This window comes from Neopelma chrysocephalum, unplaced genomic scaffold (genome assembly GCF_003984885.1).
Source record: "Neopelma chrysocephalum unplaced genomic scaffold, ASM398488v2 Primary Assembly neopelma1_83, whole genome shotgun sequence".
Classification (NCBI taxonomy): Eukaryota; Metazoa; Chordata; class Aves; order Passeriformes; family Pipridae; genus Neopelma; species Neopelma chrysocephalum.
In genome coordinates, this window is record NW_020897745.1 from 2,661,990 (window position 1) to 2,677,813 (window position 15,824).

The window sequence follows — 15,824 nt, forward strand, 5'->3', positions numbered from 1 at the left end:
GGGGGGTGTGGGCGGTACCACCACTGCACGGCAGTGGTGCCGCCCGGCCCCGCCTCCCCCGCGGCTCTGAGCACGTGGTGCTGCCAGTGGCGCGGCACCCCCGGCGGGAGAGCGGGACCAGGTGTCGGCCGGGGAAAGAGTCACTGGTTCGCCATGAAGCCGCCCAAAGTGGTGCCGTGGCGGCGGCTGGTTGGGGTGTCCTTCGGGATGTACACGGCCGAGGAGATCAGGTGAGGCGCCATGTGTGCGTGTCCCCCGCCGTGCGGATGTGCTGGGGACTACAAGTCCCAGCGTGCCCCGCGGGGGGCGCCGGTGTGCCGCGGCGGGCTTTGGCGCGGGGCGTGCTGGGACATGTGGTCCGGCTAAGCCGTGGCCCGCACCGGCCCCCGGGGTGGAAGCAACTGAGTTTTGTACAAACTCTCCTGCAGCTCGAGGGGACACACACAGACAAAACTGCGTGACTTCTTAATAGAATAGCTAAAGATGTAAAAGGAATATTTGCTGCGGTGTGAATGATTGTGCTCAGACGATGGAATCAGTGATACAGAAATTCCCGTTGCATGCACACCTCAAAAAGATGTTTTCATCAACGAAAAAAATCATACAGCTGCTAAATGTGTTACTTCTTAATATTACACGACTTCTTAATAGAACGGCTAAAGATTTAAAAGAAATATTTGCTGTAGTATGAGTTAAGTGTGCCCATACGATGGAATCAGTGGTGCAGAAACTCCCCGTGCACAAAGTGCCCTCAAAAAGATGTTTTCATCAATTAAAAAAAATCACACGAATACTAAGTGCCAATGCTAGCTGTACCATTAAAGTGCCCATCATGTGGCCGTTTGCTGCTGCTGATTTTTACTCTTTGCTTTCAACTTCAGGAAATTGAGTGTCAAACCCATAACAAACCCTCAGTACCTGGATAACTTGGGGAATCCGGCTGCCAATGGACTGTACGACTTGGCTCTGGGACCTCCGGACTCCAAGGAAGTGTGTGCAACTTGCATGCAGAACTTCAGCAACTGCCCTGGTCATTTTGGCCACATAGAGCTGCCTCTGACTGTCTACAACCCCCTGTTCTTTGATGTACGTGTGATTAATTGTTGTCTTGCTGCTGCCCAAGCTGTCACAGAGTTGTAGTCCTTGAGAATAGTAAGGGTGCCAAGATCTGTTTTCTCTCCCAAGTGTAATAACAGCAAATGTAGTAGAAAAGGTTTGTTGTGTCATAGTAGTTAAATACAAATAGACCTTTTGGAAAATACACACTTTGGTGTAACTATTATTTTACTCAGTATTGAGTGAGGGGGAATGTTGATCACTGACTGCGGGGTCTCATGCCTTAATTAAATGGATAGCACAGTAAAAATTACCATTTCCTTCAAACAACTACTACACATGAACTGCTTTTAGCTTAGGTTCTCCAAGTGCTTCCTGGGCATTCAGGGCCTGTTTTTGCTCCAAATAGCTGTGCTGTACATTCTGCCCAGTAAGTCCTTTTAATTCAGATAATTTATTGTAGAAAAGTGGATCAACGTGCATAGAACCCAACAACCTATCCAGTAATATGCTGTGACACAATGGTGTGCCAAGTAAAGGAAAGAAAGCGTTGTAAGTTTGGTGTCAGCAGAGCTGACACAGTATTTTTAATTTAAAATAACGGCTGTCAAGAAGATTTCTTGCATCTGAAATTCAGACATATGCTTCTCATAGTTTTGCAGGTGTTGCATTTACCTGGTGTGTGGGATGCCTGTTGTAGAGCAGAGATTTGACTTGGTGTGCATCTCTGGGGACAGGTGTTAGAAGCTTGTTTTGAAAGCTACAGGGGATGGTCAAACTGCACTTTCTTGTGAGTGCTTCATGTGGGTGTTTTTCCAAAAGGTCATCTCTTAAATATAAAAGGAATTCTGGGTTGTAAGGGTAGGATTTGCCTTATTTTGGTCTTTTGAAAGTTAAATGCATAATCTGATTGTGCTTTTTAGCTCTTTCTGGAGTCTGAGGAGTGGGGCTATTTGCAGAGGGAGATTCATCCAGTCTGTAACAAACCTAAGCCGGGATGAATTTCCTGAGGTCCTGATCTCACCATTTACTGCCTTCTGCACAGGCTATTAATTGAGAGTAAAAAAACACACTTTAAAGTTAGATTAGCTGCATCCCATTTCTAGTCTTGTTCCAGCTTGTGAGTGAAATACTTGTATTTGACCAAGGATAAAAATCCTGCAGTAGTAATTCCAAGCCTTGGGGCCACTGGGGCTCTGTGCAGAGCTATGTTAAATAATAAAAACCACTGATAATTCCCCAGATCTTGAGGATAATGTGATTGTGTGAAGAATCTTGAAGGACACTGATGGTACTTGTGACCAGAATGTTTCATTTTACTAATGTGTGTGGGGTTTTGGGTACCATGTTGTCCTTTTTGGGATGAGCTGTGAGGAGCTGTAGTCACTGTGCTGTGTAAGAGCAGCCTTGGTCCCAGAGCTGCTGTAGAAATGACAGGTGTTTCATGTATCTGTTATGTAGGTGGCCTGCAGGTAGTTAATCTACAGATCATGCTTTGCATATCAGTCTGTGTGGTTGAAAGATCTTTTTTCCCTCAGTCCAATTCTTTATGATTAACAATTACTCTAATTTCTCAATTATAGTAACACTGTCTTTAATTCCAAACAAATCTATCAACTTGCTTACTGTGCTAGCTAGTAAATCTACCAGGATAACCTTTTCTTTCCCTTTTCTTTCCAGAAATTATACCTTCTGATCCGAGGTTCTTGTTTGAACTGTCACATGCTGACATGTACTCGAGCCGTGGTTCACCTGCTGCTGAGTCAGCTGAAGGTGCTGGAGAAGGGGTTGCTTCATGCTGTCTATGATCTTGAAATCATTCTGAACAGGGCAAGTACTGTGTATTGCTCCATCCCTCTTGGAGTTCCTGGTACCATAACTATAAAGCTGTGCCCATTTCTGTTATTCTGTTCCTTTTAGTTTTTAGAGCAATGTGCAGACGCAACAGGTTCAGAAATCGAAGAGGAGCTAAATCACCACGTTCAGGAGATATTACAGAGCTCTCAAACAAGAGATCAGTGTTCAAATGTAAGTACAATCAGTGCTTTTCCTGAGATCTCGGGGTTTGTGCTCTTAAAATAGTAATGTGCAGAAGAGAGTCTGTCTTTGACTGTGTAGGTGCTGGATTTTGTCCTGGAGTTCTGAACTGTGTTAGGTTTAGATGGCTTTTTGAGTGAAATGTCTGAAGTTAAACTTAAAAAAGATTTTATTTCCTGTTAGCATAACTGTTAGGTTTCTGGAAAACAGTATTTTTGTAGGGAAATATGTTGATGGTGTAAATACCACATAAAAGTCTGATACTGCTGTCAGTACATTACTTACACTTTTGATGCTTCTCTGTATGATGCTCCAGCTGTTTTGAGCTGTAGAACATATTTTGAGAACTCGTGCATCCAGCAAACTTACAGAATTACTTACAGTGAAATTTTTAGAAAGACTTTAGAATTTAGAAAGAATCTAGAATTCTAATTTCCATTTAAATGTAGTTTAATGTACATTGTTAGTAAAGGCAAATATGAGTGAAGAATATATTTGAAGGTTTAAGATCTTTGAGCAGATTTGTTTATAAGCCAAGTTTAATTCCTAATCACTTGTTCCAAATCTAAGCTTAAGCACTTGGTAAATCACACATTTGTGAGCAGTCAAAAGAAGTGATTTTTATCATTCTTCTACCTTCTTAAGTCATCATTAGAGAAAAGCTTTGAATTATAACTATGAAATAAGTTTAAAAAGGAGGGTGGTGAGCACTGAGGGGTTATATTTCCAGCAAATATGGGAAGATGATGAACACAGGGCATGAATCAAATCAGTACAAGGGGGTGTGTGCATTGATACTAATAACGTCCCTGTTGATAGTAAATGTAAATTGTATAATTTTAAATGAATAATTTTATTACTTTCATTTAATTTTACTATTTTCATTATTTTTATGTTGGGGTTTTTTTTCTTTATCAGGTCAAAAATGTATGTGACTGTCGAAATAATCTGATAGCACAGTTCTGGAAAGCACATATGAGTTCAAAGAAATGCCCAAACTGCAAGTAAGTTTAACTACATGAGGAAGTAAATAGCCAGTGTGAAGTTAAATATTGTATTTCTATTAACTTTTGTCTGCCTTTCCTGTTTGATTTTTTTTTTTTAAGATCCAGAAGATCACTGGTGAGAAAGGAGCATAACAGCAAGCTGACAGTAACCTATCCTTCTACAGTGTACCATAAGTCAGGAGAGGGAGGCATTCTGGATGAACCAGCAGGTAAAATATTTGTCTCCTACTTAAATGTGTTTGCACTTTTTTTCCTGCATTAAAGGGGAACAGGTTCCTAGCACTGACTATGCACTTGTGACTCATTTATAAAAAACCTAAATAAAAAAGTAAGCTCAGAAGCTGGGGAGTACCTTATTCCATTAAATTTCTCTTGGCAAGTCTTCTATGCTTTGCACCTGCAAGTGTCTGTGTGTCAGGAAAAGAAGTACAAAAGCATAAGCTGTGTCAGTTTTAGGGTGGTTTTGGGGCACCTCATTTTTGGCAAGTAGATGATTTTCTGCTAGATTTTTGAAACAGAGAAGCTAGATAAAAAATTACCTAGGAGGAAGATGACCAATCTTACTTCAGAAAGAAAAATCAGACAATACTAACTCTTATGAAAGAATATCCTCTTAAAGAGGAAAAGACAGAAAAGAAACTAGGTGACACTTTTCGGGTTTAATTATTTAGTGTTGAATCAATTTAAACTTACTTTGTTCCTCTTGTATCCTTGACTGTTTACACAATGAGATAGAATTGAAGCAGATTTTTGCGTGTTATTCAACCCTTAGAAAAGGTCTCCATAGAGACTTTATTTTGTTTGCTACTCTGTAGTTTAAATACTAGATTAAATCTCTGGAGTTGTGACTGAAGAAGCACAATGTGAAGTGTCTTATCTTCCGAAATGGGATGGATCACACAGTTATGTGCATTCTCCATAGCCTGTGTCACAGTTTAATCTCAGAGGGAGTGCTTTTAACCTTGACATTGATGCATTTCTGTCTAAGGGATGGAAAGTTTTTCTAGGTGAATGGGGAATTGAAGTTTCAGTGTGGAAAAATCTGGTTTTCTGGACCGTAGCCAAAAGAAGAATAGGAAACCTTTATCTGAGGTCATGAGAGAATTGCCTTTCATCAAGTTGTGTACTCTGACTTCCCTGGGGCACAAGGGGCTGGCCTGCAAGAGAAGTGGAAATCAAGATCTAAAATCTCTGGCTTTGTTTTTGAAAAAAAATGATCTTTTTTTGCTCTTCAGTAGCAAAACCATGTGCTTACTTTCCTTTCCAAAGTACAGCCAGCCAGACTCTCACTTAGAATATGGATGGGTTGCTGACTGGTGCTATTTCGTGGGAACCTCGATCTCACTGGGAGTACCTGAAGCCCACTTAAACATTCCCCAGCTGCAGGCTGACTCCTGGTTTGTGTTTTGGGCAGTGGATGAGATCATCATGAGAAAGGGTCCAGCTCACCATTAGTCAAATAAAACATACACTTTAGATGTTAAAGATGAGTCTTGTTTCAGTTGCTTATATAGATATCCATTCATCACAGACATGGCTCCTTTTTTTTTCCATTCTGAGAAGGCTCCTTTTTTAGTTAATTTCATATTCCCGAAGCAAACATTTAAATGATAATTTTAATGTTAATGTCAGCCAGTATACTTTGTATGTATTTCCATTCCTTCTCTTAGCTAGAAGCACTTACCATCGTAAACAAAAAAAACCCTTTCAGAGTAACCTCTTGAGATTTTTTTTTTAAATAAATATTTTATTTTTACTTCATTTTTTATTTTTCAGTTATTGATGAAAGCCAGTTAGGGAAGAGAGGATATCTGACACCAATGACTGCCAAGGAGTACATCCTGGCTCTGTGGAAGAACGAAGGTAATGGTTGTTAATAGCAATGTAACTTTGTTTTCTGTACAATTTAGTGGACCATGTCTACAAATGTTCCAGTATTAATTCCTTGTCAAATCTTTGCCTTTTGCCTTAAGGGCTCATGGCTGCAAGATAGGTTTTGTGACAGGAGGACTGGTAGCTGGTGAATGCAGGTACCTGGATTTAAGGAATAGTTTGACCCACTGCTCTCAAGTTGTGGCTCCCCACGAATATGACTGTTGTTTACAGAGAGTGTGATTTTCATATGGTGCTGCAATTCCCCACAGTTAAAGACCAGGAATGTGTTTATCAGTCTCTTGAGTTGCCTGTACTCTTCATCTGTCTGCAGTTGCCAGGAAAAAACAAAGCAGTTTCATGAATCACTCGCAGTTAGTTGCTGGAAGCTTTCCTCCTGCTGTTTTCCTTTTTCTTTTTGCTACAATCTATATTTCTGTTTAGAGTTGTTTCTAAAATACCATGTATGTAACCAAAGAGAGAGTGGCAATTCTTTCTAAAGCCTGAAAGTTTTTATTTTAAACAAGCTCGCTAGTGTTTAACTTAGCAGATTCTTTTGTCTTGATTGACTAAGTGCATCTGGGAATTTGAATTCCCAAACAATGAGAATGAGTTTGTATTTCTGTTGTGTCTTCTTAGGTTTCTTTTTGCGTTATCTCTTCCCTGGGATGGATCCCCATGAGAGTTCAGGATTCAGTCCAGACATGTTTTTTTTAGATCTGCTTGTGGTTCCACCTTCGAGGTAAAATTTCCCCCCAAAAGCTTTTGTAGAAATCACGGGGTTTAGCACACATGCTTTTTGCAGGAGTTAGCAAACAATTACAGTACAGACACTGATCTGCTGAAGTGTCAGTGGAGTGTTAAAAAAAAAATTTGTATCAGTAACTGATCATAACTTTTATGAGTTTGTTAGAAAATTGAAATACTAATTATGGAAAAAAAACAGTATTAGTATTTTAAATTATTTTAGAATATTATAACTGTAGTACTGGTAGAATTTCTTGCTAAGGATCACTCCTCTTTTATGACTGTCGCAGTAGAATGTGTGAATTTTTAAATGCTCACCATTAGTTTACAGGGTTTATTTTTCATGCACTGAAGACTTAGCTTAGAATGTTTGAGGTTTATTATGCTGCTGTTCAGTGGCTTTAATCTTCTAAAGTGATTTTGACCTGCTGTAGGTACCGTCCTGTAAATCGCCTTGGAGATCGACTGTTCACGAACGGCCAGACTGTGAACCTGCAGGCTGTGATGAAAGATGCCCAAACGATACGGAAACTCTTGGTTTTCATGGCAAAAGAACAATGTCAGCCAATAAAATTTACAGAAGAAATTCAAACAGTAAGAGCTGCTGATTATCTTATTCTTTGCTTTTTGGATGTGTGGGTCACGTTCAGGTTGGCTCCTGTTTAAACTGTCCCAGTAGCAGTTTTTGCCTGAGCTGTTGGAACATGTGTTGGTGGAGATGTTCTCCATAGCTGTTTTATTTTTTTCCCCTCACCTCTTTCCTCTCATCCACCTGGTGCAAAGGAAAAAACCATTTTGCTCATATTCTTTTAGTCGTGGGTTTTGGTGTTGGGTTACTGTACGTGAGACATAACGGGCTCCTGTTTCTGGAGAAGGAAATATGTACAGCACAAATAGTTCACGATAAAACTTTGCCAGTATCTCATCACATGAAAAATGATGGGGGGGGGGAAAGGCCCCTTTAGCTTCTAAACCTAGTAGAGTCAATTGTGATTGTGGTTATTTTTGACCATTGATGTCTAAATAGAACCAGATAACATTAATTAGTAACAATTCTTGTCTGCTGCTGACCAGTTCACATGGTTGTATAAAGGCAAATCATAATGTAGGTCCATTTGCCTTGTTTGTTCATCTATTGTATCACTGAGAGTTCTTTGATACTGGACTTCGTTTCAGCTGAATTTGCTTTATATTTTAAGTGTAAAACATTTTGAAAACATTCTTAGTTACTCAGGATGTAGCCACTAGGTGGAGATCCGTTCTTAAACGTGTGACTGACAGGAGGTTAATGCGTTTCCATGTGACTGCTATACAGACATTTAGACTGAAAACAAAGTGATGTAGGTGATAAAAGCACTTGGATTTACATTATTTTTATCTAAGAATAGAATTTTCTAGTTACAGTGATTCATAGCACGGACTGATTAACCAGTAACATCTAATTTGGAAAGAGGACTGCCACCTAACAGGAGATGATCAATTAGCAATAATCTTTTAAAATCCCACTGGTATATGTAGCTGTGGTTTTTGGAGATCTCATATCCAAGTCAGTTTTTAAAGCCTGACAGCAGACCTGTCTGAGGCTCTGGGTTGCAATAACTTGAAAGTTAAGTTTACACTGTTAATTCTTTGTTGTGTTTTTTTTTTTAAACTAGTTTCTTTAAGGATATGCAAAATAATGGTGAATGTTTCATTTGCTATATATAACACTCTAATTAATACTATAATTTCAGCCTAGTAAATAGAAGATATTTTTTGTTGAGTGCAAGTTTCTAATTTCTGTTTCTGCAGGAGATAGGAGGGGATAATGAACCTCTGGACCGTTCTGTGCTGACAGCGATTCCAGGACAGAGCATTGCAGATAAGCTGTACAACAGTTGGATACGACTTCAGAGCCATGTCAACATTGTATTTGACAGTGACATGGACAAACTGATAACAGACAAATACCCTGGTATTCGTCAGGTGGGTAGCAGGCACAACCTTAAAAACTCTGGGCTTTGTGTGTCACAGACAGTTAAATTAAGAGAAGCTGATGGAGTAAGAAAAAAATGAATTACTTTTGGGCATTTTCATGATATTCATCACTGTAGTATCTGTCTGATGTTGCATACTGTCACATTTTAATTGTTACCTCCTGTTTTCAAAGCTGTTGGAGAAGAAGGAAGGGCTGTTCCGGAAGCACATGATGGGCAAGCGCGTGGATTTTGCTGCTCGATCAGTCATTTGCCCCGATATGTACATTGGTACCAATGAGATTGGCATTCCCATGGTGAGAACAGATAAAAGAGTGTTTCCTTCTGGTGCAGCTGGGGGCTGAATTACTGTATGTTGCTTCTGTGTGTTAATAAGGAGAAGTTACACTGAACATCACATCTGAGAAAGAGCATTAAAAAAAAAAAAGGGGAAAAAGCTTCATGGGATTAAGAATTTGCTTCATGGAGTTGAGAATTGGTGCAAACTTTATAAGTAGATCCTGTTTCTCCTGTGGTCTTTGTGCAGTGTATTTTGCACAGTTGTGGCCTTTAAGAAAGGCCATAATAACAGCACTAGCTTCATCCATCCTTAATGATTTTTAACCACACAGAGCCTGAATATGATCTTTTCATCTTATCATCTCTTCTTTTTGCCTATTGGCAAATAGCAGAACTGGTGATACTGTGCTTTTTCACTATATTTGTGGGTTTCTTTGCAGAATTGGAAATCCTGCTTTTTTTTTTAATTGCTGATTGAGTTTTCCTTTTCTGCTGCAGTAGAAAATTGTAAAAATGACAGCCTTTCTATTCTAATGGTAGAGATTTTAAAACAGAAATGTATTTATCAGGCAGTAGGGAAGACTGAGGAGGAGATGCCTCCAGGAGCTTAAAGTAATTTATGTTTGCATTGTGTGAGTTAACATTTGACACTGTTTTATCAGTGGCTTTTACGGTTTCAAGCTGAAGTTGAACAACCTGTTATTTCTCATCTCTTGTCCCTCCTGTCCAGGTATTTGCTACCAAACTGACTTACCCTCAGCCAGTCACTCCCTGGAATGTCAAAGAGCTGAGGCAGGCTGTCATAAATGGCCCAAAGGTTCACCCTGGGGCCTCCATGGTCATTAACGAGGACGGATCTCGCACGGTGCTGAGCGCGACCAGCCTGACCCAGAGGGAGGCCATCGCCAAGCAGCTCCTCACTCCTTCTTCTGGAGCCCCCCAGTTAGGACTGAAGATTGTGAGTATGACAGAGGGATTGTCAGAGCCCTCCTGCACCTGTGGTGCTATTTTTTTTACATAATAATACTTACTGTCCCGCTCACTAAGACTGCCAGGGCAGGGTTGTCTCGTCTTGTTGAGACAACTTGTTCTCATGGTTGAGAAAAAGTTGTGTGTTGGGAAGAAAAACATGATATTTTTTCAAATTCTAAACCCCATTTTTCCATTCTGAATTTCACTCTTTCTTTTAATATGCACCTTGCTAAGATGCAGAGTAGTCTTTTGCAGCTAACTGTTCTTGGGAAGTTTAGCAGCATGGAAGATAAAATATTGCTTTCATTTCATGCTTTTACATCCTCCTTCCTCCCTGTCCTTCTCAGCAAATTCTCAGCAATTGGAAGTGCACCCTCAGTCAGTTTTTGCAGGGGGATCTGGACAGGCTGGAGAGATGGGCTGAGACCAGTGGAATGAGGTTCAACAAGGCCAAGTGCTGGGTCCTGCACTTGGGTCACAACAACCCCATGCAGAGCTCCAGGCTGGGGGCAGAAAGCTGCCCAGAGGGAAAGGACCTGGGGGTGCTGGTTGACAGGGGCTGAACATGAGCCAGGAGTGTGCCCAGGTGGCCAAGAATGCCAATGGCATCCTGACCTGTATTAGAAATAGTGCTGACAGTGGGACCAGGGCAATGATCTCCCCCGTGTTGGGCACTGGTGAACCCACACTTTGAATCCTGTGTTCAGTTTTGGGCCCCTTACTACAGGAAAGACACTGAGGTGCTGGAGCATGTCCAGAGAAGGGCAACGGAGCTGTGGAAGGGTCTGGAGCACAAGTCTGATGAGGAACAGCTGAGGGAGCTGGGGATGTTTAGCCTGGAGAAAAGGAGGCTCAGGGCAGAGCCTGAACTACCTGAGGAGGTTGTAGCGAGGTGTGGGTTGGTCTCTTTTCCCAAGTAACAAGCGACAGGACAAGAGTTCTGCCCGGGGAGATTTGAATTGGATTTAGGAACAATTTCTTCATCAAAAAGGTGGTGAAGCGTTGGGATAGGCTACCCAGGGCAGTGGTGGAATCATCATTGCTGGAGATTCGTACAAGACGTAGATGTGACATTTAGGGACATGGTTTAGTGGTGGCCTTGTCAGTGCTGGGTTAAGAGTTGGACTAGATGATCTTAGAGGTTTTTTCCTACCTGACTGATGCTATGTCAGTTGTTTCTTCTCTTTACTACAGCTTAATCAACCTTTGAAACTTCTTAACTCTATCTCCCTCCATTTCAAGAGTTAGGAACTTACTATTTAGCTGCTAGGGCAGAGGTTTTGGTGTTGAATAATCTTTTCACATTGCCTGCTATGTATTACCCTGTCTGTAAGAGAGGTATAGTAGATTTGATATTTAAGACTGGAGTATTGCTGTGATGTCAGTCCTCTCAGAACCTGTCACAGAGGTAAACATGACAATATTTAGATTGCACAAACAACTTGTCATACTCCTGTCGATAATCACTTAAGTGGATATATGAGTGTTACTGACACTCATATATTAAAAATTAAAATGAGACTGTTTTGATAGACCCTTTTCCAGATAAGAATATATTGTGTTGTACTCAAACCTGAAATTATAACTCAGAAATCCTCTGCTCCACCTACTGAGTCATATTATTACCTTATTCAAGGCTGTCCAGGGCTGTGTGTATTGTGGCAGGTATCAATTTAGCCCAGTGGGCTTTGGATAAATAGCTTATTGATTTGATCACTCTGGTTTGTAGGAGTTAATGTGTGATTTGGTGGAGAGCAGAGGGTGTTCAGGGGCAAGCAGTCTTGATTCTCTCTGAGTTTTGTGCAGAACTGCACAGTTTTGTGCATACTAGAAATAAAATGTGTGTGTATCTTTAAAGGTGCAGTCCTTTTTGAGCCATGCATGGAAATGCCATCTAGGCAGCAACCAAATTTCCCTTGCAGGTGTGTCGACATATTAAAAATGGAGATGTCCTGTTACTGAACCGCCAGCCCACCCTTCACAGACCTTCCATCCAAGCTCACCGGGCCCGAATCCTGCCTGGGGAAAAAGTGCTGAGGCTTCACTACGCCAACTGCAAGGCTTACAATGCTGATTTTGATGGAGATGAGATGAATGCCCATTTTCCACAGAGCGAGCTGGGTAGGGCAGAAGCCTACACCTTAGCCTGTACTGATGAACAGTATCTGGTGCCAAAGGCAAGTGAAACTGTCAGATAAACGTACCTCCTACCTGAAAGCACTTTGGTTTGTTTGTTTTTTCTAATGATAAATGAGAGAATATTGAAACAAATCTATTTATTTACTTTTGAGATTTATTCCTGGTTTCTGTTCTTTCTGCACCTGTGGTTCTGTTCGTCTGAAGAAGGCCCAGCATGTCCAGTCTTGTTCCTTTGAATGTCAGTGTCCAGAAGAGCTTTAGTGGAGTTGTGCTGTAATGATCAGTTCTTTACAAATTACTTTAGTGCTTTTATCCAGGGGGAATAATTTTGGGAGCTGGAGGCTTATTAACACCCTCAACCCTTTTTCTTGTTATCTCTTTAGGATGGGAAGCCACTTCCTGGCTTGATCCAGGATCACATGGTTTCTGGAGTCAGCATGACAATCCGGGGCTGCTTTTTCACCAGAGAGCAATACATGGAGCTCGTTTACCGAGGACTGACAGACAAGAAAGGAAGAATTAAAACCTTTCCTCCTGCCATTATGAAACCACAGCGATTATGGACAGGAAAGCAGGTGGTTTATAATTTACTGGGTTGAAGAATGCTGGTGGTTCCATAGTAAGCAGAATGCTGATGCTAAAACCAGGGCTGCTCTAAGAAGCCAGATCCCATCATCTGATCCACACCACAGAGATCTTGGTGTATGTTCTTGAACTGGGAGAGTCATCTTTCATTTAAAACGGCAGAATTAGACTAAGTACTTTTAGATGTTGCAGATAAAAGTGTAGTGGTGCAGGTGACGGGCATGGGAGCAGGGAAGGAATTTGTTGGTCGTAATAAACTAGGTTATACCTGAACTTAAAGGGTGTAGGTAAATATTCTGGTATTTTTTGAGATCATCATTAGATTGATGTAACATCTGGGAAACCCAAGTGAGTGCTCCATTTTGTGCTATTTAAGAGAGCTTAACATTCAGTCCAAGTATCATGCGTTATAGCAGAGTAGAGGAAATTCTCTGCCAGTTTTTCATGTAAAACCCAACAGACAGTTCTTTTTTTTTGTTGTTAATTTTAATCTATCTAGTTATTGGAAAAGTCTTTGCTTCCATATGTTTCTAAATAATTATGTGTCTCAGCTCATTGATCTTTCAAAGGCTAGAGTAGCATGAGGATATTTCTGTCTTGTCAGATTTCCAGGCTTTTAAAACTTTGCTGTCAGTGGAGAAAATACATACAGGATGTTGCTTGTCTCCTCCATGCTGAATTCTTTATGTTGAGAAGGGAATATAGGAAATAAATAGTTCCTGCCACTCTTCCTGCTTCTTTTTAGGTTGTTTCTACGTTGTTAATAAACGTCATCCCAGACAACCACGTTCCACTGAATTTGACCGGGAAAGCCAAGATTGGTGGGAGAGCCTGGGTGAAGGGACCTGCAAGCAGATGTCTAAATCTGGATTCAATGTGTGAATCTCAGGTATGCACCAAGTCTGGGACAGCAGAGAAGGGGGCAGCTCTGGAGGTTGGGGTGGGCTGTGTTGTACTAAAATTGTGTATACAGTGGAGGAATGGGAAGGGCAGCGGACAGATGACAAAGTTAAAAGCAGATATTTAGCAAAAGTTACTGCCAGAAGCGGGTGATTAAAGGATAGGTCTGGGGGTCAGGAAAAACTCTCATCTGGTCCTGACTGATGCAGATTCCATCTGTTTTTGTTAGGCCATGTGTCTTCGTTTTTGGACTTTATAGGTGGAAAAATACAGATGGTGTTAGAAGTTTTATTTCTGCTATAAATTCTGGAAGTACAGATAATCTGACCATATTTAACTGTATGTGAATTTTTTAAACTTAAACCTATTTTCACATGGATGACACAGAAAAACCTGTAGAGGTCATAGTAAGATCAAAATTTCCATTTTCCTGAATGGCTGTGTTTTATTTTTCAGGTTATTATTAGAAACGGGGAGTTACTGTGTGGAGTCTTGGACAAAGCTCACTTTGGCAGCTCTGCCTATGGCCTGGTCCATTGTTGCTATGAAATCTATGGGGGTGAAACCAGTGGGAAAGTGCTGACGTGCCTGGGACGCCTCTTCACTGCTTACCTGCAGTTGTACAGGGGGTTTACAATGGGTGAGTAACTGCAGCACCTCCTGAGATATAAAACAGACATTGTTGGGCATAATACATGCTAATTCTGTAAAGAAAATTTAGCAAGACTGCCCTAGAGTGGGATAGCTGCTTGCCAGCCTTTTTTTTGATCTTTTTCTTTCCTCTTTCTGGTTGGTGCATAAGCATAAAGTACAATATTGAGTATGTCCAACAACTTCTCTCTTCTGTCCATCCTAGTCAAAGTGTACACAGTCTAAATGCCCCGTGTTGAAATTTTGTTTAGATCAAAACCTCCTGTGAATCTTTGTTATCTTTTTTGAAAAAGAATTGTTGTGCAAAAACCAGAACAACTGATGAAGCAAGATGGAAGAACTTTGAGGGGTTGTTAATCAGGTCTTGCACCACTCTACTGTAAAACTTTTGGTAAATGTCTGACTTTCATTACAGCTTTGCAAACTCATGCAGGAGTTGTGGAGGCACAGTCAACTGTTAGACAGCAATAGTGAGGAACCAAGAGACTGCTGTGAGCCAAGGAAAAGGGAAGGATATCTTTTGGAGTGAGGAAGGTGATTTGTTGACTGTAAGATACAGAACACGTGTCAGGAGAGCCAGGGTGCAAAAACTAGTTAGGAAAAGGTAACGAGCCTGGGATCACTAGGTAGTTAAAACAATAGAAATTGAGAAGTGGGACTGGAGCAGGAGAGACCATTTTAGTGACTTTGGCAGGACTCCTTACAAATAGCTTAGAGGAGTTAGGATTCCAGTCTTTAATTTGTCCTGTTCTTCTCCTCGTCCTGTCATCACAAGGGTCTGCGTTTTTAATTTACCTTTTTTTAAAAAAGCTAGGAAATGCCAGATTGAGCAACGTGCAGCTAACAGGAATTTTGGTGTGGATGAAAGAGGAAAACCAGATTGATGTGGCCCATAAAACATTTGTTTGTGCAAGTGCACCAATTAAAAATTTTTAAAGACTGTTGAATTAAGACTTCTGAAGTTGATTTTGCACCTTTAATGCTTAGTTGATGTTTCATGGGGTTTTTTTGATGACCTACACCTCCATCAAAAAGCCACTCCATTTTTTTTCTTGTCAAACTACAGAATTATAACTTTAATTGTGACTTTCTTTTCCAGCTCTTTGCTCTCAAAATCCCTGACAGCAAATGTGGTTCCTTCCTCAATTCTCTTTCCGTTTAGATCATTGTGTTCTTGGTCTCTTCTTTAACAGGGATTGAAGATATTTTGGTTAAACCTGAAGCAGACCACAAAAGAAAAAAAATCATTGAAAAGTCAAGGCAGAGTGGTATTGAAGTAAGTCTGTTTTGCAGGTGTTTTTTTTCCCTATAATTAAAAATTTTTGAAATCTTGCCCTGTTTAATCATGCCTGCTTAACACCTATAAACCCCCATATTTTACTTTCAGGCTGTTAGAGCTGCTCTTAATTTGCCAGAAACAGCATCATGTGAAGAGGTCCAAGGGAAGTGGCAGGATGCCCATCTCTGCAAAGACCAGAGGGATTTTAACATGGTTGATATGAAATTCAAGGAGGAAGTAAACAATTACAACAACGAAGTCAACAAGGTTGGCATCGAGGCATCTGTCCATACTAATCTTGTTTGGAGACTTTCTTATTAAGTT

At 40.7% G+C, this 15,824-nt stretch overlaps 1 protein-coding gene across 1 annotated transcript in view; it reads left to right on the top strand.

Moving 5' to 3' along the window:
• Positions 1 to 54: 54 nt before the first annotated feature.
• Positions 55 to 15,824, top strand: part of POLR1A (RNA polymerase I subunit A) — a 32,446-nt gene continuing 16,676 nt past the window's right edge. The window contains exons 1-18 of the mRNA XM_027691263.1: positions 55 to 230; positions 882 to 1,086; positions 2,737 to 2,886; positions 2,977 to 3,084; positions 4,012 to 4,097; positions 4,200 to 4,309; positions 5,877 to 5,963; positions 6,612 to 6,714; positions 7,154 to 7,313; positions 8,511 to 8,684; positions 8,869 to 8,991; positions 9,705 to 9,932; positions 11,869 to 12,123; positions 12,469 to 12,660; positions 13,416 to 13,559; positions 14,027 to 14,210; positions 15,415 to 15,497; positions 15,609 to 15,767. Of these exons, the coding sequence (XP_027547064.1) occupies positions 154 to 230; positions 882 to 1,086; positions 2,737 to 2,886; positions 2,977 to 3,084; positions 4,012 to 4,097; positions 4,200 to 4,309; positions 5,877 to 5,963; positions 6,612 to 6,714; positions 7,154 to 7,313; positions 8,511 to 8,684; positions 8,869 to 8,991; positions 9,705 to 9,932; positions 11,869 to 12,123; positions 12,469 to 12,660; positions 13,416 to 13,559; positions 14,027 to 14,210; positions 15,415 to 15,497; positions 15,609 to 15,767 (2,628 nt within the window). The 5' untranslated portion in view covers positions 55 to 153. The remainder of the gene's footprint in view (positions 231 to 881; positions 1,087 to 2,736; positions 2,887 to 2,976; positions 3,085 to 4,011; positions 4,098 to 4,199; positions 4,310 to 5,876; positions 5,964 to 6,611; positions 6,715 to 7,153; positions 7,314 to 8,510; positions 8,685 to 8,868; positions 8,992 to 9,704; positions 9,933 to 11,868; positions 12,124 to 12,468; positions 12,661 to 13,415; positions 13,560 to 14,026; positions 14,211 to 15,414; positions 15,498 to 15,608; positions 15,768 to 15,824) is intronic.